The sequence below is a fragment of the Melospiza georgiana genome, chromosome 17, assembly GCF_028018845.1.
Source record: "Melospiza georgiana isolate bMelGeo1 chromosome 17, bMelGeo1.pri, whole genome shotgun sequence".
NCBI classification, from domain to species: Eukaryota; Metazoa; Chordata; class Aves; order Passeriformes; family Passerellidae; genus Melospiza; species Melospiza georgiana.
In genome coordinates, this window is record NC_080446.1 from 4,735,919 (window position 1) to 4,761,242 (window position 25,324).

At 50.1% G+C, this 25,324-nt stretch overlaps 1 protein-coding gene across 1 annotated transcript in view; it reads right to left on the reverse strand.

The window, feature by feature from the left end:
• Positions 1 to 25,324, reverse strand: part of LAMA5 (laminin subunit alpha 5) — an 87,532-nt gene that overhangs the window by 43,518 nt on the left and 18,690 nt on the right. The window contains exons 3-6 of the mRNA XM_058036006.1: positions 8,642 to 8,759; positions 5,162 to 5,280; positions 4,278 to 4,448; positions 3,766 to 3,863 (exon numbers count right to left, since the gene is read on the reverse strand). Of these exons, the coding sequence (XP_057891989.1) occupies positions 3,766 to 3,863; positions 4,278 to 4,448; positions 5,162 to 5,280; positions 8,642 to 8,759 (506 nt within the window). The remainder of the gene's footprint in view (positions 1 to 3,765; positions 3,864 to 4,277; positions 4,449 to 5,161; positions 5,281 to 8,641; positions 8,760 to 25,324) is intronic.

The window sequence follows — 25,324 nt, forward strand, 5'->3', positions numbered from 1 at the left end:
AGTGTAGGAGTGCAGACACTCTGCAGCGAGCTGAGTGCCACAGCTTCCACCTACATGTAATTTTAAGACGTGGGACCTGAAAGTCTACGTATAGTGAATTGCCAGACAGAGGCAGCAGCACAAGTGACCTCATTTTAATGAAAATAATGGGATGATCTGAAAGTTTGGGGGAAAGCAAGCAGGATCCACACTCAGCATGTTTGCTTCAGGCAGAGGGGTTCCCAGCCCTTCCCTTGCAGATGCCATCAGTTCTCCAGCACTTGTCATGCCCCATCCCTGCCCACATTCACAGGCTGGGCTGTAGCTGGCAGAGTCCAGGCATGAAACTGAACCCCTGGCTGGAGCTTAAGTGGCAGAAAACAGCCCTGAAACAGCCATTAGAAAATTTGTTCTTTAAGTGTTTTGCAGACCCAAGGGGGAGTCTCAATGAGAGGCAAACCTTGGCTGTGTCCCCAGAATGCAACCACCCACAGACCTCTCACCTGGCTGACCAGCACTCAGCACTTCCAAGGAAACCAAATTTTATTGTTTTTTCCACAGCAGCAGCTGGAGAGCAAGATTAAGATCCATACACAGGCGTGTGGAGAAAGATGGTCACTGAGTCAGGGAACTTATAAACCTGCAGAGCAGTGTTAATCTCCCTGACTGGAGGACGTGGCTCCAGCCACACACCCCGGGCTCCTTAAGGCTCAAGATGTTTGAAAAGAACTGGTTCAGTTCCCAGAATGGAAGAAGATGGCACTGCATGAGTAAAGTTGCTCATTTCAGAGGAGAAGGAGATATTTATTTAGTCTCTGCTGTCCAGAGTTAGCAATGACCTCTCAGAGAGCTCAGCTATTGCAGCTTCACCGCACCTTGTGCCGAGTCTGTGCTGCTAATGAATTACAGGCCAATGTGCATAAACCACAATATTTACATGTTTCATTGACTGAGTATATACAAGGGAGAAGAGGGAGCGGCTGTGTGCACACAGCACATATTTCCTGGTCATCCTCTGTAAGAAATGAAACCGCAGTCCTCCCGCTGGAATTGATGCTCAACAGCAGAGACTAAACAGTTTCCAGTGAGCAGCTGTGGCAGAACTGAGAGCAGCACAAACACCACATCATCAGGATTTGGCTGGGACATCTGAGAACAATCAAGGAAAAAAAAGCCCCTTCCTCCATTTCTGACTGTACTGAGAAAAAACCACCTGCAAAAAGAGACTGATGGATGGCACAAACCTGGCACACATGGTGCTTTGCCTTCCAAATGGGAAAGGGGAAGCTGGAGTTCAGGGTGCAGCAGTGGGAAAGCATCTTTCATCTGTGGATGTGCTTCTGACCAGCAGCTGCTGCTGCCTTGGTGGTTACCTTCAGCATCAGGCACAGAAGGAGCAGCTGGACTCTCTGCGTGTCTCCTCTCCTGCTTGTGGCATCTGTGACAGGGCAGTGAAGCCACAGGAACAGCTGCTCTTACCAGGCAGATGCAGAACCCTTGTAGGGCTCTCCTGAGCTCACTCAGTCTGTCAGCACACAACTCCTGTCTGGGCTCTCCAAGGCAGGTCCCTGATGATTCTGATCTCACTGCCCCAAGGGTTTGCCAGGAGAAAGAGTTGTGCCTCATCCTGCTGGTGTTCACCTTTAAGCAGGAAAACATTCCTGCTCTCTGTTTCACTCAGCCCATTCCAACACAGGGCAAAGACAGAAAGCTCTGAGAAGTGCAGGGAGCCTTGAGGAGGCTGTACCTGCCCGCAGGTCCCTGTAAACAGGGCTCACATGTGCTGCCAGCCCAACAGCTGCACGTGCAGCCTCTGTAGCCTGACACTTCACACAAACTCTCCAAAGTTGCACGAATGCTATCACTGATGGCCAGAAGTCAGCTCATGGACATGCTTCATCATGTCCTGAGCCTTTGCCAAGATTTCTAGCTCACCTCACCTATCAAAGTGCTCATCCTGCCTTTCTGGGCAACAGGCACAAGAAACATGGGGATGTGCAGAAGAGGGAAGCTAAAATGAACAGCAGAGACCTTCCCCCAGGCTGAGATTGTTGGGTTTTTAACAGGACCAGGCCAATCCACATCCCTTTATCTGCATTTCCTGGCCCGGCTGCTGTCAGACTCTGAAGAGGCAGGACATGTGCAGGGGCACACCACACAGACTGCTGAAGACAGGATGAGTTCCTGGTAGCTGGGCCTGTGTCTCAAGGGGGTCAGTGTGTCTGAGCCCCAGCTGATGTGGCACTACAGACATCCCCAGGCTGGCTCTGTGCTGTGCCAGGGCAGGAGGGCTGGGATCCCAACCAGCAGTGCCCACTCCAATGGAGGGCTGGACACAGCTGCTCCCACAGCCTGGAAATGGCAGCATTTCATCAATTACTCATTTTCTCAACTGAAAGGATCAGATTTCTGCTGACTTGCCTGTGCTCCTGGGCTTGCTAAAGGGTACAGAGCAGTGCCATGAGAAGATCCATTTATCCAGCACTTTTCCCTGCTGTATCCCAAAGGACTTACAGCTGTTGTGCTCTGACTGTACAAAGCACACAAGTAGGAAATGTTTCCTCCCTCAGGCCAGCGTGATCTGCTCTGGGTGAAATGCAACAGCTGCTTACCAACATGTGCTGCAACATCAGACAACAGCCTGGGGCCAAGAGTGAAGATGCCAAATGCATCCAAATGAGAATGGAGGAGAGGAATTTCGGGAGAGAGAGATGGTTGCAAGCAGAAGTGGCACTGAACAAGGATATCTAACATAGCTCTCCTTGTTCAACCTTCCCTCCCATCCCGGAGAGCCCCAAGCCACTGATACACCCAAGAAAGGTCCTGGCATTTCCATGTTAAAGAATCCCTTGTCCCCATGAAGCCTTTTGTCCCAGCACACAGGTGCACTTTGCATCCAGCAGCACCAATGTCTAAAAAACAAGAACTGTACATTCAAATATTTATGGACTTCCTTTTGTCAGAGAGTTTGGCAGACTCAGGCAGGCTTGCTTACCAATACATCTTTGTTTTAATACTTAACAGCTTTAACCTTGGCTGGGACCCACTGGAATTTTATTTTAGATGATCCAAAAGCTCTACATGATCCTGATGAGAAAGAAATACAAGCTCCCCTTATCCAGCTGAATCTACCCAGCCCTTTCATGAAGGCAACATTCAAGCTGCAAACAGATGGCTAAAAGCAACACTTCCATGGTCTGAAGCAGCTCTTTGGCATTCCAAGTTGCCAAGGCAGATGGGAAGTCCCATTAGCCAACATGTAACTTCTTTACACACTCTTGTTCTTTTGCAAAGAGTTGTTCAGATATGTACACAACCAACCTACGGTTCTTATGAGCAGAAATGGGAAGCAGTCTCTGGTTTCATGGGAGACCATCTATTTATGAGAGCATTGCCCCAGTGCCTAAGAAGCCACATGGGAAGCAGGAGACTCCTCGGCTCAAGTTCAGAAATGGAACTTTCTGAATTCCTGAATGGAATTCAGGACTTTGATGGAAAATCTCCCAGTTCTACATCAGTATCCCTCCATCAGTATCCTCACACTCTGCTCCAGTGGGATGGCAAAGCTGTGGGCAGGGAAACTCAACCAGGGAGCTGATCTGGCTGAAAAACAGTCTGAGAAAAAGTGTGATTTTTGCTACTTCGTCTGGAGCAGTTTCTGCTGCTTTCTCAAGGCAGAGCCACGAGCAGCAGTTATGGCACCATCACAAGCTCAGAACAGGACACAACTAACTCTGTTATCATCTTTCATTCTTAGAACAGCAGTTCAAATGCTTTCATTTGTACCTGTAAGGGTCGTTGGGGTCTTTGGCATCGCAGACGTCGGCATGGCCGTGGCACACGCAGCGCCCTCCAATGCTGATATCCTTGATGCTGTAGTAGTACTGCAAAGCACAGGAAAAGTTGGCCATTACTATTTTTACAAACCAGATTCATAACCATCCTACTCAAGATTCAGCAAAACTTTGCCGAGTAAAACGATGTGCTGGGATATTTCCCTTTCAGTGACATTGCAGGCTGTGGTTAATATCCACCACCTCCAACAGAGCCCATCAGCCGTGCGTGGGGGCTGCCAGCACAGCCAGAAAGCCACATGTGACACCAAGAGGTGCTTCCCAGCTCCACACTGTTGGTGTCTTCTCCATCTCCAGCCACGGCAGCACCTGCTGCAGATGCCTTCAGCTTTAGGGGGTGCAAGAGCAAGAGAAATTCCCCACAGGGCATCCCCTCCCAGAGGTGGCTTGCACAGCCCGCCAACAGCTCCACCTCCCCAGCCGGAGTGCCAAGGCCTGCCTTACCCTCCTGGTGACCGTGGGGTCCCTCAGAGCCTTGCCCATCAGGTGGCCCAGCAGAGTGTTGGTCTGCAGGAAGCGCAGGCGGATGTTGGTGGCCTTGGTGAAGTTCCGCAGCAGAGGGGAGTAGGAGAAGTTCATGGCTCCTGGGCGCCCGTTCACCAGGGACACAACAATCTGTGCATGGAGGAGGGAAAAGAGCGGGTTGGACTTCCACTGCTCTAGGGGAAGCTAGAGCACTATTGTGTGGATGTGTGAGAACAAATCTCTACAACCCTGTGGGATGGGAGGAGATCAATTGAAACAGGGTCTCCTTGAGCCAGGTCTCTTGGAGGTCTGGAGATCCTCAAGATCTTGGAGATCTATTTCACACCCAAGATAGCTCAGCTACCATAGAAAGCATAAAAACAGCAGGATGGCTTTTGAGGTAGTGCAGGAAACAAAAAAGTTTTAATAAAAGGCAAAATAACAAAACTCTTTACAGAGAAAAACTGAGCCAGGTGCAAGACCTTGCTCCTGGTAAAACACATCACGAAAGCCATTAGTTTCTTTGTGCTCTTCTTTTTCTAGTAAATTGCTCAGGTGGGACTTTTTGGCTTCTGTCCAATCAGTGATCCTGAAGTTTGAGGTGAAATCCCCCAAGTTCTACAAGATGTCTTTTTTGCTAATTGAGGAAAAAAACCTCTGGCCTTAGATAGTTCTGTCACAAGATAGTTTTGTCACTCCATCAACAAGGAGCACATCCCTACAACCAAGCTCTCCATCAATCCCATCTGGTCGAACTGAACACTTAAAAGTGGTATCCACAAATGGAGTTAACAGGAGTACCAACAGCCCCTGAGTGACCCTGCACACTCCAGGGATGGAAACAGGCACATTTGCAGGCTCACCTCCCCATTCTCCAAAGGCACAATCCTGGAGTACTCCGTGGTGCAGATGGCGTGGTCATCCCTGGTGATACGGTCCACGGTGTGCTGGCCAAACTTCTCAATGCAGTCCCTCTTGGAAGCTGTTCACCAACCAGAGGAGAGAGCAGTAAGAGAAAAGGAACAATTCCCAGCCCTCTCTGGATTTTCCCACGCTGAGCACAGGAGAGATGGGTGTACAATCTCTGTTAAGCATTTACCACACAGAGATTGCTTTGTGGCATTAACTCTGCCACGGCTCCATGTCCTCCACTAAGGGAGGGTGTCACTCTGACAGTAACAGGCAGGAAACTCCCCAAATCACCTCCCTGCAGTAAATGAGGAAGGTCAGAACAGCCACTGCACCTACTGCCACCACCTGCAGAGAAAGCCACCCCTCAATTTTGGCACTAAGCTCACAGTTTAACCAGCCTGAGATCTTGCTCTGGTCTCAGTCTGCTGCCATGCTGGCAGTGGATTTGCTACACTGCTTCCACTTTGCTGCCAGGGTGTGGGAGCTGCACCATCATTTCACGTGGATCCTAAACCTCCTGGGTCAGTCCTGAAAGCAGCACAGAACTCACAACAGGAGCAGCCACAGCCACTGCCGGGACATCTCTCCCCAGGCAGGGTGGACAAGCAGACATCCTGCAATCCATTGCTCTGCCTCTCCCAAATGCTGCAGGTCCTCCTCACACCTCACTCTGAGCTCTGCTCTTAAACCACTGCCACAAAGCAGAAATGCCAAGGCCACCCAGAAGCACTCCTTGGGGACAGCAAACCAGGGCTGCTGCCACTGAGTGGCAATGCAAGGCTGGAGAAAGCCAGGGAGCTGGCATCACCAGGCAGCCGCTCTGCTGGCTTGGTGACCTGCTCTGGGGACACACCCTGAATGCCAAGGCTCTCCTTGCAGCTACAGGAACGGCCTGGCTTCCCAGCATGACTGCTCCTGCAAGTCCAGCACCCCCGTCCCCAGATGTGAGGCATCCCTGTGCTGGCAGAGCCAACCAAACCTCTGCTGGGGCAGCTCATGTGCAGGGTGGTGAGCACCTGCATCTACCCATCCAAAAACCTACACAGTGCCACTCTCAGGGACTGCTCCCTCAGGAAGAGCCTGGACAGAGGCTGCTGCTCCTTCCCATTCCCTTTTCACCTGTGCCAGGAACTCACAGCAGAGCCTGCTGAAGTGAATGTGACTGCAGTGCTCCTGAGGGTGCCTTCCATGGGGAGAAAAAGGAAGAAAAGGCAGCCAACACAATCTCCTGCTCCAGCCAGAGCTGCTCAGCTTACACAGGAAACTGAAGGGGAAATGTTAACACAATCCATGGGAATAAGCCTCCAAAATCATAGGAATAATTCATGGGAATAATCCCCCAATCCATGGGAATAATCCCCCAAAATCATGGGAATAATCCCCCAAAATCTGTCTCAATGTGCCTCCAGAAGGCAAGTCCCCCACTCCATGTGCTGCATGGGTAGGCTGAGCCAGGCAGAAGGAACAGCAGAGGTGGAGCAGGGGATTTCTGCCTCCCTGCCTTCACCTCTGGCTTGCACCCATCCACACCTTGTCTCCAGAAAGTGGCCTTGCTCTGGGAAACACTGTTTTGGCAACAGCAAGAGCTCAGTTGCATCCACAGGAAGATGTGGAAATATTTAACATCAGGTCTCTGGATGAGGTTTGCTTCACCAGGTGTTTTTTTAAAGGCAATTTATTTTTAAAGCCCCAGGCAAGGAACCTGTCACCACTGGCTCCAGATGATTGATTTCCAGAGCACTGCCACGGCTGCATGCAGACAGGATGCTCAGCCCAGGGAGCTACTCAGGAAAACCAAAGAACTCCTCCAGTTATTGCAAAATCTGCACAACCACATGAGCCAGAATCTGGGCATTGTGAGCTAAAACAGAGCAACGCAATGGCCTCAAACTCTAGCACTGCTTTACGGAAACAGACAAGGACAGAACCTCACCAAGCAGTCATTTCTCTCTCCTCTCATAGAACTAAGCCCAAAAGCAGCCTGGCACCTCCTGTGATGGGCAGTGGGTGGGCAGTGCCAGTGCCACCCCTGGCAATGCTCACTGCCTGCTCTGAAGAAACCCTGCATTTCTGCCAGCTGCTTTTAACCCTGGTACTGACCTGGCAGTGCTTTCATTTGACCACCTACAGAACTCCCCATGATAAAAATAAACCTCTGCAGAGGACTTCTTGTGCTTGCAAATCTGGCAGGTTTTGGAGCAGCCACCTCTTTATTTCCATGGGAACTTTCCACTGGGCTGTGTCACTGCATCTCCCTTCTCCAGGGGAGGGGTGACAGGGAGGGAAGGGGACTCCAGATGTTTCAGCACTGCCATTACACACAGGAACACACAAGTGCAGCTCCAGACCATGCAGGAACACGACTGTAATGGGCCCCAGGAGAGGCTTCAGAGGTGGCAGGGAAATTCTCAGAGATGACAGAAAAAAGCAAAGCAGGAATTTGACAGCAGTAATTCCCCACTAGCACACAGCAGAGAGAAAAACATCCACCCCAGAGAGCAGCTACCACACTAAGGCAACACAGGGTAATACATCTGCAGGTCCTTCTTGCACAAGGAGAGGCCAGAAATCCAAAGCACAGCCTGACAGGTAAGCCAGAAATATGAGCCTTTAGGGACAGCCCAGGGCAAGGCCTCTGAGTGCTCCCAAGTCCTTTCTTGCCAGGTTTTAAGCTCTGGCTGTAGATCTTAACTCACATCTTCTCCCAATTACTGCTGCTGCTTCTGGGAGGAGCTGCTGGTTAACAAGTTCCTCGCATCCGGCTACCCCACAGACCCTCTGGGAGAAGAGTTTTGCAGAACCAGCTGTTTCTTAAGGTTTTAATCAGAGAATTGGGAAGCCAAATGCACAGGCTGGATCTCCCTTCCAGCCAGCTGTCTCTGATCCCACCTTGCACAGCAGCAGGACAGCAGTTCCTGCCCTGCACAGGCTGGATCCAATCTCCGGTACTGATAAGCACAGGGGAATGTTTGCTGCATCCAGGCTTTTCTGTGATAGCAGCCACTTGGAAGTGAGCTGCTGCTTGGCTTCTGGAGGAGCTGAAACACAGCCTGGGATGGTACAGGGAAGAGACTGAAAGAGGAGGGCAGGGAGGAGATGATAAGAAATCTCACCTTCAGACCTAGAGCAACAACACCCAACTGCAGACACCGGTGCCAACTTTGGCACTCCCCGTATGTCATGACAGTATTTTTAAAAATACATTTATTTTTAAATGCATTTATTAAAATTACCAGAGAGTTAAACAGCTCTCTTTTCCTGAGGAGCATTCAATCTTCAACTCTTGCAGCCTTACTGAGCAGATGAAACAGAAGACATGCACTGCATCACAGCAATGACACAGCTCCAAACCCACCCCTGTACTTGCACAGAGTTATCTTCAGCACAGCCCCACTCCCTGCCACTGACATGCAGCCCCCTGTCATACTCACAGGCAAAATACTGCCAGGGCTCATAGGTGAGGCCAAAATCAGTCGATCTCTCCAGCACCCAGAGGTCAGGACGAGGGGAGTTGGCAAACTTGATCAGGACATATGCTACGTGGAAGAGCTGAAAGAAAGAACACAGGGTTAGCTGGCTGCTTGAGGCATCCTGAAAAGCAGAGAGAACTCCTTGGGATCCAAGTGGAATAAATGAGCTGGCACTTGGCAGCTCCTGCTGCTTACAGGCAGCCTGTGGAGTGAAATCCTCCGTATCTAAAGGGATGGTGATACAACACGGCTGCTGCAGAGTCAGATTAGGGAGCTCAGCTCCCCCTGAAAGCAAACACAGCTCAGACTTTGTGGCTACAGCCTGAGCTCAGGTTGTGCCTGAGCAGGCTGCACTACAAGCCAGCTACAATGCTGCCCTGAGGACTTGGATTTGGGATCTTTGTGGGGTAACAGGTGACACAATGCCCTGCCAGCCAGGGAACACCCAAGTGTACCTTGCAGACAGCACCACAAAATCCTTCTTTTCGGTTTTTTAAAGCATTCCACGTACCACCCCTGCTTCACCAACACAACCTGTGTTTGGAAGCCTGTTGCAGAAAAAGCCCAGCACAGCTCCTCTCCCCCAGGTGCCACAGGGAGGGGAGAGCAGGAGACACACTTGGCTCCAGCACAGCTCCAACAAGGGCTGCTCCCATTTGTCTGGACACTGACATGTGCACACACACTCCTGCCAAGGATAAAACAAACCCAGTCTTTAAAGAGCTCCAATGTCAGTGCTAGAGAGAAACAAAAGCCCCAGCAGAATTTCCCTTCCCCGGCTGGCACGGGCTCGCTCCAAGAATCCCCACTCCATCATCCTGTCACAAAGCGATATTTAAAGGCAAATAAAGTTCTCTTATCAGAGGAAATTCCTAATGTCAAAAACAACCCAAAAGGGAGTTTAGTGCTTAAAAGGCAGAGAATTATAGCCCAGGAGTCCCTCCTCATGCAGAGCTGGGGCTGTATGAGCATACACCCCCCTGAAGAGTGACAAGCATCCAGAGGGACATTTCTGCAAGGGGAGGAGGAGGACGGCTCCGTGCCCATCTCAGCCATGCAGGAGCCAGAACAGCAGCCAGCACCCCAGCCCTGCCCTGGCCACACACATCACCGAGCCAGAGGACACTCATTAATAATAACATGCCTCCAAAACGGCCCTGACAATCCACAGATTGGGTAAGAACTGAAGAAACAAGAAAGAGGTATTTAAATTTACCAAGCCATCTATAAAGCACAGATCTTGCTGGGGTCAGTCAGACAAGGGGTCTGCTGGTGTACAGATATGGAGCAAGGGGATGTGGGCAGCCCTGAGGACTGGCACCAGCTCAGTCCCCCCTCAGCAGGACATTCAGGCAAAAACCTCCTCAGGAGACTCCCAAATGCTCCTCAGGCTCTGGGGCAGCCTCTCCCCCACGCACCAGGAGGATTGGGGTGGTTCCCACTGCAGGCTGGTGACACCTGGGAACACACCTGGGTGCAGGCTAAGGGGGCTTGGGGGGGATGCTCAGGGAGGAGTGAGCCACATCCAGCTGGGAAATCCACATGAGGATAACGCACAGGAGGTCAGAGGCTGCTCTCCAGCTGGGAATGGGCAGGAGGGTGGGATTGTCACCACTCTCAGGGTTTGCACTGCTAAGGACTGGTGCCATCCAGAACAAAGAAACCAAAGCAGTCACCCAACTCAGTTCTCTGCTGCCAAAAGACTTTCAAGCCCAGCCAAGAGGGAAACAGGCATCCTTTTCAAAAAACTGAGAGAAAACAGACCTCAGCGCTGTCCTGGTTCCCCTCTGCCACATACGTGCTGTCAAGGCACACAAGACCAGGCTTTTTTTGAGAAGCAGCTTTTTCTGCCTGAGAGCTGGTATTTGATAGGGAAGCCCAAGAGGCTTCAGCCCAGGCAGCTGCTTTCTCTGCAGGACCAGTTCTCACAGCCCAACATCTGCCTCTTGGCATGGGAACAGGGCTGAACACCAACCAGCCTGTGAAGTGACACCTTCCCTCTGCTCTGAACCCCCCTCCAGCTTTATTCCACAGGGAATAAATGAATGCTCCTGCTGGAATCTAGCACTGCCTGTAGCTGCACAAAATTCCCTGTGGCTCAAAAATACCCGTGCATGTTCCAGCCTCAGGCACAGGGGGTTCTCTGCTCTGAATGAACAGCAGCCACAAACACAAATTCAGAAATGTGAGGTGCATCCCTCTCTTCTGCCTTTCTTTTTGCAAAGCCAATAATGAATTGACTGCCAGTAAATCCCAGGGAATTTCTAGGGGGTTCTCTTTGTTCTTCAATTTTATCTCCAGCACTGCTGTTACTGCTGCTGAATTTTATTCCAGTTGTGACCACAGTCTAGAGACACAAATAAACCAGCCAGCACCGTCCAACCACTCCCCTTTCAGCATGGAAGGGTCATTCCTAATGGAGCACAGAAAATATTCAGGAATCTGTGACCACAGTGACCCCAAACCTGGAGCAAGACCCATGTCCTGGTATTCTGGGGGATTTTTGTCCAGTCTGGTGAGTTCCCTGCCCCTCTATCCAACTTCCTTATCTTGCAGATGATCACAGCCTGGCCAGAAAAAATTACAGCAAATTGCCTGTTTCCAGTGCATCTGCTGAGAAAACTCAGATGCAGAGATGGAGCAGTGGCTCTAAAAATAGAGCTGGCAGAAAAGCCAGACTTTTCATTCCATGTTTAGTTCCAGTACAGTTCTGCCCAACCAATATTGCAAGAGAAATGGTTGGGTTTTTTTTTTCCAAAGCCTTTATTTAGCTCCTATTATCAGTCAGATGAATAAAAACCTCTATGCTCTCAGCCACTTCAGACATTTTCTTCCCTTTTTCACAGAGAAAAGAGGTGAAACACCAGCCTTGATGCTCACACTTGTCTCCAGGCATGCAGATCCCTTATTTTCCCTGCCTCTGAAAACATGCCAGGTACAGCTCAACCTTTGACCAGCCTCTGGAATTCCATAAAACGACCTTCCAGCCAGGAAATTCTGACAGTGCTTTAATTAGCAACCAGATTTCTTTGAAAATAGTAACATCTCCACGTGGAGCTGATGTTGCTGTTAGTGGTTTTGAAGCAAGTTTCCTTAGTAACAATCTCTTGCAGCTGCCCCAGTGCCTGGAAGGATGGAGGTGAGGGCACTTCCTCTGTGTCCCACACTCCATCCATTTTTGCCTTTAGATGGTGGGCAGCTTTATCCTGCACCAAAATACCATTAAAATGTAATAAATGCCATTAAAATATAATCCTGATTATTACCCAGTGTGACAGCGCAAGGACTTAATGAGTAAAAACAGATTCCAGAGAATCAGGAGAAACTCAGCTGCTCTTGGAGCAGCACCTTCTCTGCCCATTTGTTCCCCGGCACGAGGAGTTTACACAGCAAACCACTTGCTAATTTTCCACAGGACAGATTTATTACCTTTGGCATTGACTTATGAAAGCAGCACCACGTAAAAACAAAGCAGTTCATCTCTCCTGACCACTGCTCCAGCCCCCTGTGGGGTGTGTGTGTGTGCAGAGCATCACCAGCGCTGCTCATCCCTGCTGGGCATTTCCCTCCAGGGAAGGAAGGACCTGCTGAGCCATGCCAGGCTATGGCAAAAACAACTCCCACTGTTATGGGGCACGTGCAAAACCTGCAAGCAGGGAAAGTAGAAAAGGAACTGCTACGGAAAGTGCGGGGAAGCGTTAATTTAATTTTGCCCTCTTTCAAAACTCAAACTATTTTACTCCCTCCCAAGCCCATGCATCCCCCCAGGCACTGCCTGGTCCATCCCTGCAGCCACAAGCCCACCTGGAAAACGTGGAGATGTCAGAGCCTGGATGGGGTTATCAATCCACAGGAAAAGCAGCTCTCAGGGAGCACGGGTCACCTCTGCCCACAGCCATGGACCAGCCCTGGAAACGCTCAGCAGCACTGGCACCACACCACTGGCAGCAGCTACAGCTCATAACGTGCCTTTCTGTGCACCTTTTATCCCCACAAACAAATATGCAGGAGGTGGAAAAGCCCTGGAAAGGCAGAGAGCTTCTATCTCACTTTGAATTTCTCTAGGTCAGTGACCTGCTCCCTTTTGCATCCTCCGCCTGTAATCATTTATTCTCATGGAAGCAGTGAATTTACTCATTAACAACTTGACTGTCCCCCTGCTGAGCCTCTGCAGTCCCACAGCAGATTTATTTCTCCCCAGCCCATCCATCAAAATCCTTTAATAAAATCTCTCACATTTAGTGTGTGCCTACTTTTTATTTTCAATCACTCAAGAACTGCTTCAGCCCTCCCAGGCAGCAAACAAAGGTGCTTCCCCTCCAAGTGGGCTCGGCTTTTATCCAGTCATTTTTCTATAAAATACTCAAGTGCCTGAGTGCAAACAAACCCCACACATAAAAGGACAAAAGTCTGCGTTTGAAAGACGGGTGTGCACTGAAATATGCTTTGCCCCCCATTTTGCTCTTTTCCTCACAGCAGCTCCTGGCTTGTTCTTGTATGTCTGTGTCTCAAATCCTCACTCCTAAAAATAATGTTTCTCCAAGTTTTTAATGGAGGATTACAAGGTTCTGAATGAGAAGGTTCCCTATGCTTGTATCTCAATATTTTAACAGCCAGGCTTTAAAAACAACCAGCCATCCCTTTCACCACAGGGGAAGGACAGAGGTGCAAAGTGGCAGCTATTAAACACCTCAGTAGGGCAGGGGAGAGAGGTGAGCACTGAGAATCCATTTTGCACCAAGCTTTTTTCAAGTTTTTCTCTCAAAACTCTGAGGTTTTATTGAGAGAGATCAAAGAAAACACTCTCCATGGAGCCACAAATTCAGAGCTAGCAGCCAGCATGAAACCTGCTCCGTGCCACAACAAGCAGCAGCAGCAGCAACCCAATACTTTATGCTGTTATTTTCTAAACAGTGCCTGTTCCCTTCCTAAGCAGCTTGGCTTAGATGAACAGCTGATGGAGCATTTTCCACAAAGGATTTTTTCTTTAAACACCACTTCTGAGAAGGATTTGGCTCGCCCACCCATTTCACACACAGCACCGCTTTATCTCCACAGCATCCTCCTGTGCAAGTTGTGCTTCCCCTGCCAGTGCCACACACACCTCCTGCCAAAGATCCCTGGGGCACTAAATCTGAAGCACTTGGCACATGGCGGGGCAGAGCAGTGCCATCCCTTGTGGCCTGCACAGTGCTCACAATCTGGACAGCCAAGTTTTAGAAGTGACCTCCAACAGGGCAGCAGCAAGAGCCTGACTGGCAGCAGGTTCAGCCAGCTGGCACTAAGGAGAGGCACGGAGGAACCACCCTGTTAAATTCCTGCCCAGCTGGAGCTGCAAACAGCAAGTGCCACACAGCCACAGGTGCAGCACCCAGGGATGCTGACACACCAACCTGGACATGGTCAAACACAAGCCTAAAACCCCAGCAGGTGGGTTCATCAGCCCTTTGTGTGTGCCCAACAGCCCCCAAAGGTCACCCCAGTAACCAGAGGCGTCAGAAGAGCAAAACTGGTCAGGGCAGAGGGGGATGGCTGGAATTCCTTGGGACGAGGCCTCAGTCACTCTCAGAGAAGGACTTTGCCCACAGCAGCTCTCACTGCCCAGTAGGAGATTCCTGCACTTGACTGGAACTTTGCAACTTTCTCATGTGCTGGGCAAAGTGTTAAGTAATCCATTAAAGACAAGACTTAAATATTTGTCTTTTAGCCCAAAGCTGAGCTGCAACACCCTCAGGGAATGGCTACATGGACTCCCCTGTCCTTGAGCACCTTGTAAGGGATGCAAGCACTGCTCTGCAAGGCCAGCCCAGCCAGGAGCTGACTGAGCCCAGAGAATGTGCAGAGGGACAGGTGCCTCCAACAGGACTCCCACCCTCTCCAGCTGCTTTAATCCTCCTGCAAACACCATCAGAAACCCAGCACGGGGTGGCTGTAAAGAGGCCCTTAAAACTTCCTGGTGCTGCAGAGATAAGACACTGTAACTGCATTCAGGATTTCAGACTATTTACCTTGAGGTGTCAATTGTCCTTGATGCTTAAATGCTTCTAGGAAGCTTCTGGGAATGTTTGGTTGGGGTTTTTTTTAAGGAGTGGTGTGTTCTGGGAAAATACATGAATTAATAATTAGCTGGCAGGATTAGCAGCAGTTCATACCAGGGTCTTCCTCCCAGTAAAATATAGTATTACATGAGAAGAGGGATAAGGAAAAAAGTGACTAAAAGGGGGAAAAAAAAAAAATCTCTTTTACAGAGACAAAGTGCCCTGATGGCCCTCACTGTGAGGAGCCCTGTGCTTGAGCTGTGCTGTGCAATGTGCAGAAATGAAAAAGCCAAAGTTCCTGCAAACAGCTTCATGCAGACAGGTGAGCAGTAAGCAGGTGTCCCAGGAAAATTTGGTATTCTAGAGGAATTTAACTGGAAGCCGCTCAAAACCAGATAGCTAAATAAATCCAGCCACCTACTTCATGAGAGAGAAAAAATCCCACATGGTTCTCCAGGCTGATTTTTGAGGGGCCTTGGGTCCACTGCCTTAATTATCCTCCCTTAAACCAACAGCAGTTTGAGACTAATTTTAGCAAAATGAAAACTGCACCATAGTAGAAACTCTTGTAATCCCAGAAAATACAGGAAAAAAAAGTGCCTTCCTATAAATAGAAAAAATGGGGAATTCCAGCTTGCTAACAGTAACTCGTGTGCTTGCAGCCCATGTCTGAAATTGCTAAGAAAAAGGCTGACTTGAGGGATGTCATCTGCCTGCAGTTATTTGAGACTGTGAGAAGCAGAGTCTCTTCAGGGAGCTGTCACTCCACACTCCAGGAGAGTGGGGTTTTTGTGACTAATGGGAAAGAACTGACTCAGCTTTTAATGCCAGACAAGCTTTGAAAGGAAATAAACATATCTCCTTGGAGTGCCCCATTCTCCCATAGCAAATTCTGCACAAGGAGCACAGCTCTGCCCTGGAAGGAGAGGAGCAACCCCTGTGCCCAGGATGAAGGGCTCAGTACCTCACACTGAGCTCCAGCATGGCACTGAACTGGGAATGAACATTTAAAGTCCATCTGGGTCATCCTCCAGAGTTCACATGGACAACAGCCCTCAAGAGCAGCTGATCCCAGTGCGGCCCTTGCTCAGGGAACAATCTCACACCTGTGAGATTTGTGACTCGAACAACAGACAGGAGACACGAAGGAGAGGGTGGCACTGCCACAACCTCTCACAACGTGGCTAAAAAAACCTGATCCATCCATTAATTCTTGGGGAGGAAGTGCAGATTTAGAGACAAACCTGTCCCTCTTCTCCTCCCCAGTGCCTGGCCACGGCTGCACAGCCAGCACAGCTGGGGGAGAGCCCACCCCAGCCCCTTCCTTACTGCCAAGCTGTGCCAGCAGCTGTGGGTATTGTCTGTGAGGCCTCCCTGGGCATCTGCTGCTGGGACAGACAGCAATGGGCTCCAAGTCAAGAGCTGTAATACTGTGAGCAATCACAGCCCTGCCTGGTACCTCCTGTTACCAATGTCTGACAGGGTAGAAACGATGACCTTGAGCACAAGGAAAAGAATTCCATTAAAAACCCACCTTCACTCCTCTACCTGCCAGTGACACCACCACCGTGACATGATTTCACCCAGAGTTCACCAGTCTCTGCTGCTCACCTTTCCCATTTCCTCAGAGAACGACTGAGCAGCTCTGGGTTCATTTGGCTGAAGTGTTCCCCCAGCTGCCTGCGTGCTGACACACAGGGAGCAGCGTCCACAGTCACGGATTGTTTGCTTTTAAAACATATAGGAGGAATCCGTGGCTCTGGCAGCGAGGGTGATGGAACCCAGCCATGGAACCAGGGCACATTCCAGAGCCAGATGTATGGGCACAGCTGTGGCAGGGCACAGCCCAGAGCCTCTGCTGTGCTCAGGTCTGAAAGCAGGCACAGGGCTCTTCTCACACCTCCCACAGCACAGCCTGCAAGGTGCAAGCCACTCGTGCCCTTATAAATAAAACTCTGGGTGAAGCCTCCATGGATCTGCCTCCCCCAAGCTGAAGCTCCCACACAACCCAGCAGGAATTTCAGCCTGCAAGGGCCAAAATTCCTCCATTTCCTCCAAACAGCTACTCAGTAAAAAATCTGGTCTGACCTTTTGTGCCACTTAATTTCTTCTGCTCTGCAATTAGAAAGTGGTACAGCCAGGACATTGATTTTTACACCATTTCTGTGTGGAAGCAGCGTGGGCTGCTGAGGATCTGGGAGTACTGAGGCAGATTTGTGTGGCAGATTATGTGGTACCTACACTGTACTGCTGATATCTGAACTTACCAAACCCCGTCTGTGGGTAAATTACACCCCAATAAAGATGGGGAGCCTACAAATGCAGAACCCCTGCAGGCATTTCAAACCAAGCAAAGAAACTGGCAGATTAAGAAAGGAGTCTGCCTGCTTCTCAAGTTTGGGTTCAACCTGAGAACTGAGTTCCTGAGAGATGTAACACTCAGCAATTTTCAAAACCATCTTTCAAGAAAGGATTTTTGTTTGAACATGCCTGAAAGCCCCTGGAGCCAGTGTAACCCTGCAAACCAGTTCCTGCAGCTCGCTGTACTCCCCATCACCACCCTGCCTTCAACACCTCCCAAACCCGGGAACTCAGAGAGAGAAATGCAATGCACACAGGAAGGAGACCTCTCTCCACAGGGTCAGCAAAGCCCTAATGATCTAACACCAGCTTCCCAACGAGCTGGGGTGGGAGGGTGCAAAATCAAGACAAAATGCACAGTGATTAATTTCTCCTCGTTGTGGAAGTGTCAGATATCACAGGATGGATTCGTGGAACAAGAATGCAGGGGAGGAAAAGCTGAGGAGGGTACATGAGAAACCTTTTGATTTAGGCCAGGCATTAAGAGCAAAATCCTTTAAATGGACCAATATTAAAATAAAAATTAGTGAAGTAATAGATATGATGTGAAACAACTCTGAACATAATGAACTTGTATCTAACAGGGGGTCCCAGTTAAACTAAAACTAAAAACTAAAACTAAAAGCTGTCTCAGGTACCTCACAAGCCAATGCTGTGCAGAGCAGCTGGTGGGAAAAGTAATCATCCCGAGTGGCCAAAAGTTCAAATTTCCTTGAACTTTCCACTCTGCCAGCTCTCATATTCTCTGAAGTACATTATCTCTGCTTGCATGGCTTACTCCAGCCTTTCATTGTTGTCTTATCTCCAGCCTCTTCCTGCCCCAGCTTCAAAAAGAACATAGAGCATCACAGAACAATATGAATGAGCTAAAAAAAAATTATATAAATATATATATATATATATACACCAGCCCAAAATCTTTGTCAGCCAGGCTACCCAGCACACTTGGAGAGGCAGGAGGGGTTTTGCATGAAGAGATGAGGAGAAATAATCTCTCCTGGCTGATGAGGACAGGGTAACTACAAAATTCCCCCAGAGCAACCTATCTGCAGCCCATCAGTAATGTTAAGCTAGGCAGGGAGCAGGGAAAAAGACAAACACATCTCAGTTATGTTTGTGCCAGCAATATAAACTATGGTCCATTCTTGGGTATGATGGACTAAAGCAGCTTATCTACAACTCACAGTGCAAACTTTCCGGACAACGACCCTGTAAGCAGTGGGTTCCTGCAGTTGTGTTTGTGAGAGTGCCCTGAGAAGGGCTTCCCAGGAGCTGGAGAAAACAACCTTCTCTGTCTGGCTGAGGAGAGCACATCCCAGACAAGACCCTTTCCCTGGAAAACATCCCTGCATGACTGCTGGGAGAAATCCCCATGCATGTCAGACCAGCAGGACACACCTCAGGTGGGTGGGCAGCTCTTTCATGATGGCCCAGCAGCATCCACACATCTGCACAGAGCCAGAACAGCAGCCAGGCACCCAAGAGATGCCTCAAAACACACCTGAGCTGAGCCTCTCTACAATGTCCACAACAACAGGTCCTGCAGATCTTCTCATCTGCCAGTTAAAAAAAAAATAATAATAATACCAAAAAATGAAACCAAAAAGCCCCAAACTGCCCGGTCCCAGCAGCTCCCACACAGTCCAGGGCTTGTGAGTCACAGCCCCATCAGATCCCAGGCTGCTGCTGTGGGATTTTTGCACAAACCTATCTGCCCAGGAAAAGCAGAGTTATGACACCAGAGGAGACTGGAGAACAGCACAATCTCCCCAGATAAGGCCTGGCTGCGGTGAAAGGAAATTGGCTGCTGTGTTTCAAAGCAGAGCTCCCTGGCGAGCACCTTTGTGCACAGCCTGCCTCTCCTGCCAGCCCTGGAGCCCAGCAATAAATCCTGGGCTGGGCTCTGCTGCGAGAGCCCTCCCTGGGACCTGCTTAATTGGGCCCTTCAGACTCACTTCACATTTCCAGAGAGGCCACTGTGCCCCGGCACTGTTTGCTCACTGAGGGAGCAAACCCGGAGCCCCATCCATCAAAGGCTGATGCTAACGAACAGCACACAGCAATTAGCAATCCCCCAGCTGACTCATCAGGAGCTCCTGCATCCTGCAGGGTGCTCACCTACTCTGACTACACTAAAAAGTCTCTTGAAAAGCAGCTTTGAGGTCATCCAGGCTATTCACATTTTGGGTTATTTTTAGGGCTCCAAATGATGTCGGGATATCCGGGAAGAATTCACAGATTTAGTCCCATTCCCACAGAGTTCAAGACCAAATTGCTCACAAACTCATTTTATCCTCAAGGGTTTTCTCTTAATGCTTGGCTTATACCCTCCTGCTTCTACTGGTATGTTAATTAGTTAAAAAAAAAACTTATTAAACATTATTTTAATGTGAAAATATGCTGTAGTTTTTGTGGTCAAAGTAGATATTTTAAAGCATTTCCCATATTGGGAATAAAGCTCCAGAACATCTGAAAAGTCCCATCTTGCCTTTCCCATCACTTTTGAGCTGTTGCCACAGAAAATGTGAGAAGCAAAAAGAATGGAATAATTTTTAAAGGTACACAGGCAGGATAGAGCACAACAGGTGATTTAGACTCCAGGTTGGCTTTGTAGAGATGACAAGTACAACACTAAATTGTGTTATTGGGGTACCTTGCCCAACATTCCCATTTGGATACCTGTGCCTCCTCACACTCCCCAGAGGCCACATGGGCTCCATGTGAGCTGCCCATCCCAGGGGCAGAACAGGGATCACAGCAGAGATCTGGAGAATTCCCAGCCCTGGGAATCAACCACCTTCCCCAGCCACTGGGCTGCTCCTGCATTTCCTGTCAGAAACACTGCAGCTCTATTGTCCAGCTTGGCTCTTTCCCTTCTGGGGCTCATTCTGGCTCATACTCCTTCAAATTTTAATCAGTCCACAGCATTTTTGATGGTTTTTTTTTTTTTTTCCTTTCACACTACAAACTATCATCTACAGCATCAATTGCTGCTGTTCTGCTCCCAGGAGTCCTTGATGGACTCTAACCCTGGTTACAGCACCACTGCCATGGTTTGGGTCAGGGGTTGCTGTTACCATCAATGACAGCTCCCATTTCCACCTTACCCAGGAAAATCCCCTCAGATCTGGGCACTGTCACAGCTGTCCCTGGCATCACCATCCCCTGGCATCCCCAAGCTGGATACAGTGACTACAAACTCTTGCAGATGCCCAAATTTATCTGTTTTAACCCCACGCATCTTCTTGACCAAAGAGGGAAGTAAGTGCCAAACTTAAGCAGCTCAACCACCCAACACGAGCTGGAATGAGTGCTGGATGATATCCTGGAATTCTCTAATCTGTGGAAGTGCCCGGGCCATGCTGGCCAGGAGCACCAGAAGCAAGCTGGAGCATCCTTGCTAGGACCAAAGCCAATGCTGGCAGAGGATGGAGTAATCCACAGAGCTGGAATTCACCCCTCCTCCTCTTAATCCAAAATAGCCCCATTGCTGGCTCACCAGGCTCAGCCCAGAGCTCAACTGCTTTGGGGTCAGATGAGGAGAAAGGAATTGTAGGAGGCAGCTCTAAGTGGCAGGGCTGGGAAGTTAATGCACAGGGGCTGCTGAGGATTGCTGCTGGTTTCTGCTGTGGGGCTTGGCTCTGCAGGCAGAACCAGACACCAAAATCCAACAAAGTGACTGTGCACAGCCCAGGGACAGCTGAGTCCCTGCCCTGTCCATCACACTGGTGCTGGCTGCCCACAGCAGCCATCTCTGCTGCCCAGAGAACAAGCCACACTAACTCACTTGTCCACAGCAGATTATCCTGTGGAATATTTATTGCCTCCCCGATCGGAAGAGAGAAACATTTCTCTCTGGGACATAATGAAGAACACATTTCCAGCACTTAACAGCTGGAAGCTGGAAAGGTGGCCAAAGAAAATCCCTAACTATTTTTTTCCCTTTAAAGTAAGCATCTGGAAAGCTAATTTCTGGGGAAGAGAAACCTCCCTAAATCAATCCAAGGAAAGAGTCAAACTTGGTCACAATTTACAGGCAGGGGCTGATAAGATCATATTGTGAGTGTGATATCAACAACATGGTTTTTGTCTGCCCCTGTCAGCTTGACTCCAAGGGAATGAGGAAAGGCTGTTTTTATTTAATGAAATGCAGCAACTCACACTGGCAGAGATTTTCAGTATGGTTTTGATCATGCACTGAAATATCAGGGAGTTTTTAAATCTCCAACCCACATCACTGCAGCTGACACTCTGGGTGATGCTGATATGTCCCCAACCCCTTGGGATGACAAGAGAGGTCCCTCAGCCCCAAACTGTCCCTGGGACCAGCTCCTCCAGCATGAACACAGGGAATAACAACTGGCACATGTTCTTGCAAGCAAAACACTGCTCTGCCCAGGTCAGTCTCATACTAACCCTTCCAAAGGATGAGAGGGTCCCTATTCCTCTTCTTGCATGTTAACACCATTAATCCTCACATCCTCAAGATCCAGAAGCAGTCATTGATGATGCTGCAGGGCTACACATTATCTGCCAAGGAAACCCTGTGCCATGGCTGGTTCACCACCTGAAGCCGATGCCAGGCTGCCCAAATGTGCCTCTCCCAGGCTGCAGAAGGTGCTGCTGGATGGGCACTGCCCAGGCCAGTGCTCCTTGCCCCCACAACTCAGCACACACTGAGGGCTCTCCCCATAACCACAAGCAGCTAACGAGAACAGAAATGCTCAGAAACTTTGGATGAGATGTCTGGGAAAATGTTTCTCCTCTAACTTTCATGACAGGTTCAAATTCTTTCAGAGGGAGGGCTAACGCGGGCTGTTTTTAAACAGGGGCTGTGTTGTTGTAACCAATAACAGGAAATTGATAGCTTGCAGTGTGGTGGGACACAGGGCAGCCCCCCTGGGGCAGGCAGGCTGCTCACTGTCCCCAGCATGGCCATATCCTGTGGGCTGGCTGTCACTGCTGCCTGTGCAGCAGAGAATGCAGAAAAGACCAAACACTGAGCAGAGGGAAGGCAGAATCCAGAGGCAAAGCCTTTCCAGATGCCCCATCCCATGTGTCCTGTAGCTGTGGGGAAAATGAAGACTGAAGCCTTTGTCCAGGTTTGTTGCAGCTATGCTGAACACCGAAGGCACTTCCAAAAATGAAGTGTGCCACATCCCCTCCCCTCCTCAATCCCTGGCTGCACACACCAGCCACTGGGAGAAAAGATGCTGCTGGCAAATTCAGGACTGCTCTTAGAGAAGCAGGGTTAGCTCATGCTGTTCCCCAGCATTATCCACCCCAGCATGGGCCTGGGCTGTGCCAGAACAAACAGCACAGCGAATAAACAACAATGAGCACAGCGCACGCTGCGCACACGTGTGGGCACCCTGCTCTCCAGACATCCCCAGCAGCTTCGCCGTGCTCCCTGTAAGCCCCAGGCTCCTCTGACCTGCCCAAAGCAGGGCTTGCTGCTGACAGAGGAGCCCAGCCCAGCTGCAGCAGGCTCACTTTGTGGAGGACTGGCGCTTTCAGCACAGCTCCAGCCACGCTGCTCACACAGGGTTTGGCACACAGAGGAGCTGCAAAGCTCATCCCTGGAGTGCTGCTGCTCCGCCAGCCCCAGCCAGGGCAGCACTGACCCACCTGCTCACATTTCTCACAGAATTCCTGGCCCAGGCAGCAGCCAGGGACCGGAGGAAGTGGCACAGTCCAGCACTCCCAGCCCATCCACGGGTGCGTTCCAGGTCAGGCTCCTGACCCAGTTCCAAACCCAGGGGGGTTTTATTTGCAGAGCACAGGGAGCTGCAGCACCAGCCATGCACCTGTCACCCCCCTCCCTCCCTTTCAGCAACCTGAGCCAGGGCCACCACGCCATGAACACGCTGACATCCTGTCCCAGCCCTGGGGACACTGAGGCACGCAGGGCAGGAATGCTGAGCTGCACCACGACTCACTGCTGACACTGGGATGGGGGAAATAAACCCCAAAGCCTTTCCAACACCAGCACCAAAGACACCACCCCAGCCATCTCATGTTTCCTCCTTCCTGGTAGTGTAGGGACATGATAACTGATCAGTCCCTCACTGCAGAAATCCAAGTCCTTATCTCCATTCCCTGCCCAGAAAATAACATCACCAGGGGCAATTCACTATCCCTCAACACAAGGGAAAAAAAAGGAGCAGAGCTCACACATCAGTTATGGACACAGCATGAACAGGGGATTGATTACAAGCTCAGCAAGCCTGGAACACCCAGTGCATGTCCTCACTGGACATGTGTGCAGCCACCAGCACCCCAGGCACAGGGAGCTCATTTTGATCAGGCTCTGGGATTTGCTCTGGTTCAGGCAGGGACAGTGCACCCCACACTGCTGCTGAAATCTGGGATCTGTGCTGCTCCTTGCAGCAAGAACCAAAGACACGAGGCTGGTACTTTGCAGATGGCAGCAGCACTGCTGTAGCACATCACGCCACTAGGAGATCAACAAGAAGTTTTTATTGATCTTTTATTGGTGTGAATGTCCCAAAAACCCTTTAGAGCAGCCAAATAATAATAGCAATAAAATAATTCTACCCTTAAACACTCCCAGTTCTTAAGGAGGAAGAGCCCTTTGAGTGCAATTTAGCATTGAACACAGCCCCGTGTGTACCAGTGACATGAACACCACGGGGTCTGCAGTAAGTGGCTATTGGGACCAAGTGGGATTCAGCAGGACACCAACCTGAGCAGCCAGACAGCAGCACTTCAGTCCACAGGAGGCCACTGTACTGTAAGCATCTGCTCCCAAGGGGAGCTTTATAAATATTTTCCAGGATGAACATTTGTAAATAGTGTCTTTCAACACGTCTTGAGAGCAGATTCCTGATGTCCTGTTTTCAAAAGAGAATCATCATCTTCAAAGGCAGGGAGGGAAGCCATTCATGCAGACAGCACAGTACAAGCCCTGCAGCTTGGCACTGCCCTCCAGGGCTGCTGAGGTGGGTGCTGGCACTAGATGTGCCAAAGGCTGCCCTGCAGTGCTCCCAGCCCTGTTCCAGCACAGGGCACATCACCCTGACAGCCCCCAGCAATCCGATCTGCCTGGGGAAACGTGATCAGCTCCATTCCCTGCTGCTCAGGGACAGGGGCACACTATGTGTGCCAGGATCACAGCAGAGCACACTGGCATCTGCCCTGGAGCCTCACGGCTCAGGAAATTAATACACAGGCCATGGGAGTCATTCTGTCTCCTCCACTCTCTGAAGAATTCCCTCCCTTCCTTCTCCCCAGCCACAAAACCCTGCTCTGGGTGGTCTTGTCTAAGACTGTGAATTGACTTGTTGAAAGCCTTAGCAAAAGCAAGGTCAGGTGCCTTACAAACACAGAACTGACAGTGCTGTACAACTGTCCAGACGTGATCCCAAGGATATGCACATGCCCACAGCAGGCACTCACACCTCCTCCAGGTGTGCTCACACTGCACAGGGCTCCCCCAAAACAGCACCTGTAGGTGCAGCACCTGCTGTCACGGCCCAAAGCTGCACCCCTGGGCATGGCCCAAACTCTGCACCTCACCTCTGCCTACAGCCTGGGGTAAGGGTGGGGAGAGCTGTGGAGCTGCTACCCTTCCCTGGGGATGGCAAATTCCACAGGATTTCACAATATCCTTATTCTGGTTGTGAATAAAGGGGACAGAGAGCAGTGACAAGACCTGACAGCAAGCTGCAAGACAGTTTTTAGTCTTTTTCTGTCACCTGCAAACCTCACAAGAAACTGCAATTCTGGACTGCATCAACACACTACAAATCCCACTGCCTCAGACCCTAAAACATAAAATCACCTTGCAGAACCCCCAGCTGCCCAGCAATTTGAGAAAACCCAAGTGTCCTACAGGTGCTCTCAGCCTCACCTGCTGCTGTTAAGCCCCACAGCATCACTGCAGGGCAAACAGGCATTTACAGCCCCTCCAGGCTCCCTGCTCCCACTGCCCAGCCCTGGGAAGGAACAGAGATAAGGGGAGTGCTACAGAAAACACAAGGGCTTAAGAAAGTGCTGATTTAGTGCAGATAAGAGGTCTGGGTGGGTAAGCACACACCACTGAAATAAAGACCACTGCTGAAAGAAGGGCAGGCATATGGAATGGCACAGGTCCAGGGAGGGGGCACAGCACAGGTGTGTCTGACTTCAGAGGCTAAAAACCAAGTTTTTAAGCAATATCTATGTTGTCATTCTCATGGCAACTCATCCTGATGAAATATGCCCAACCGGCCTTGATGGAAGG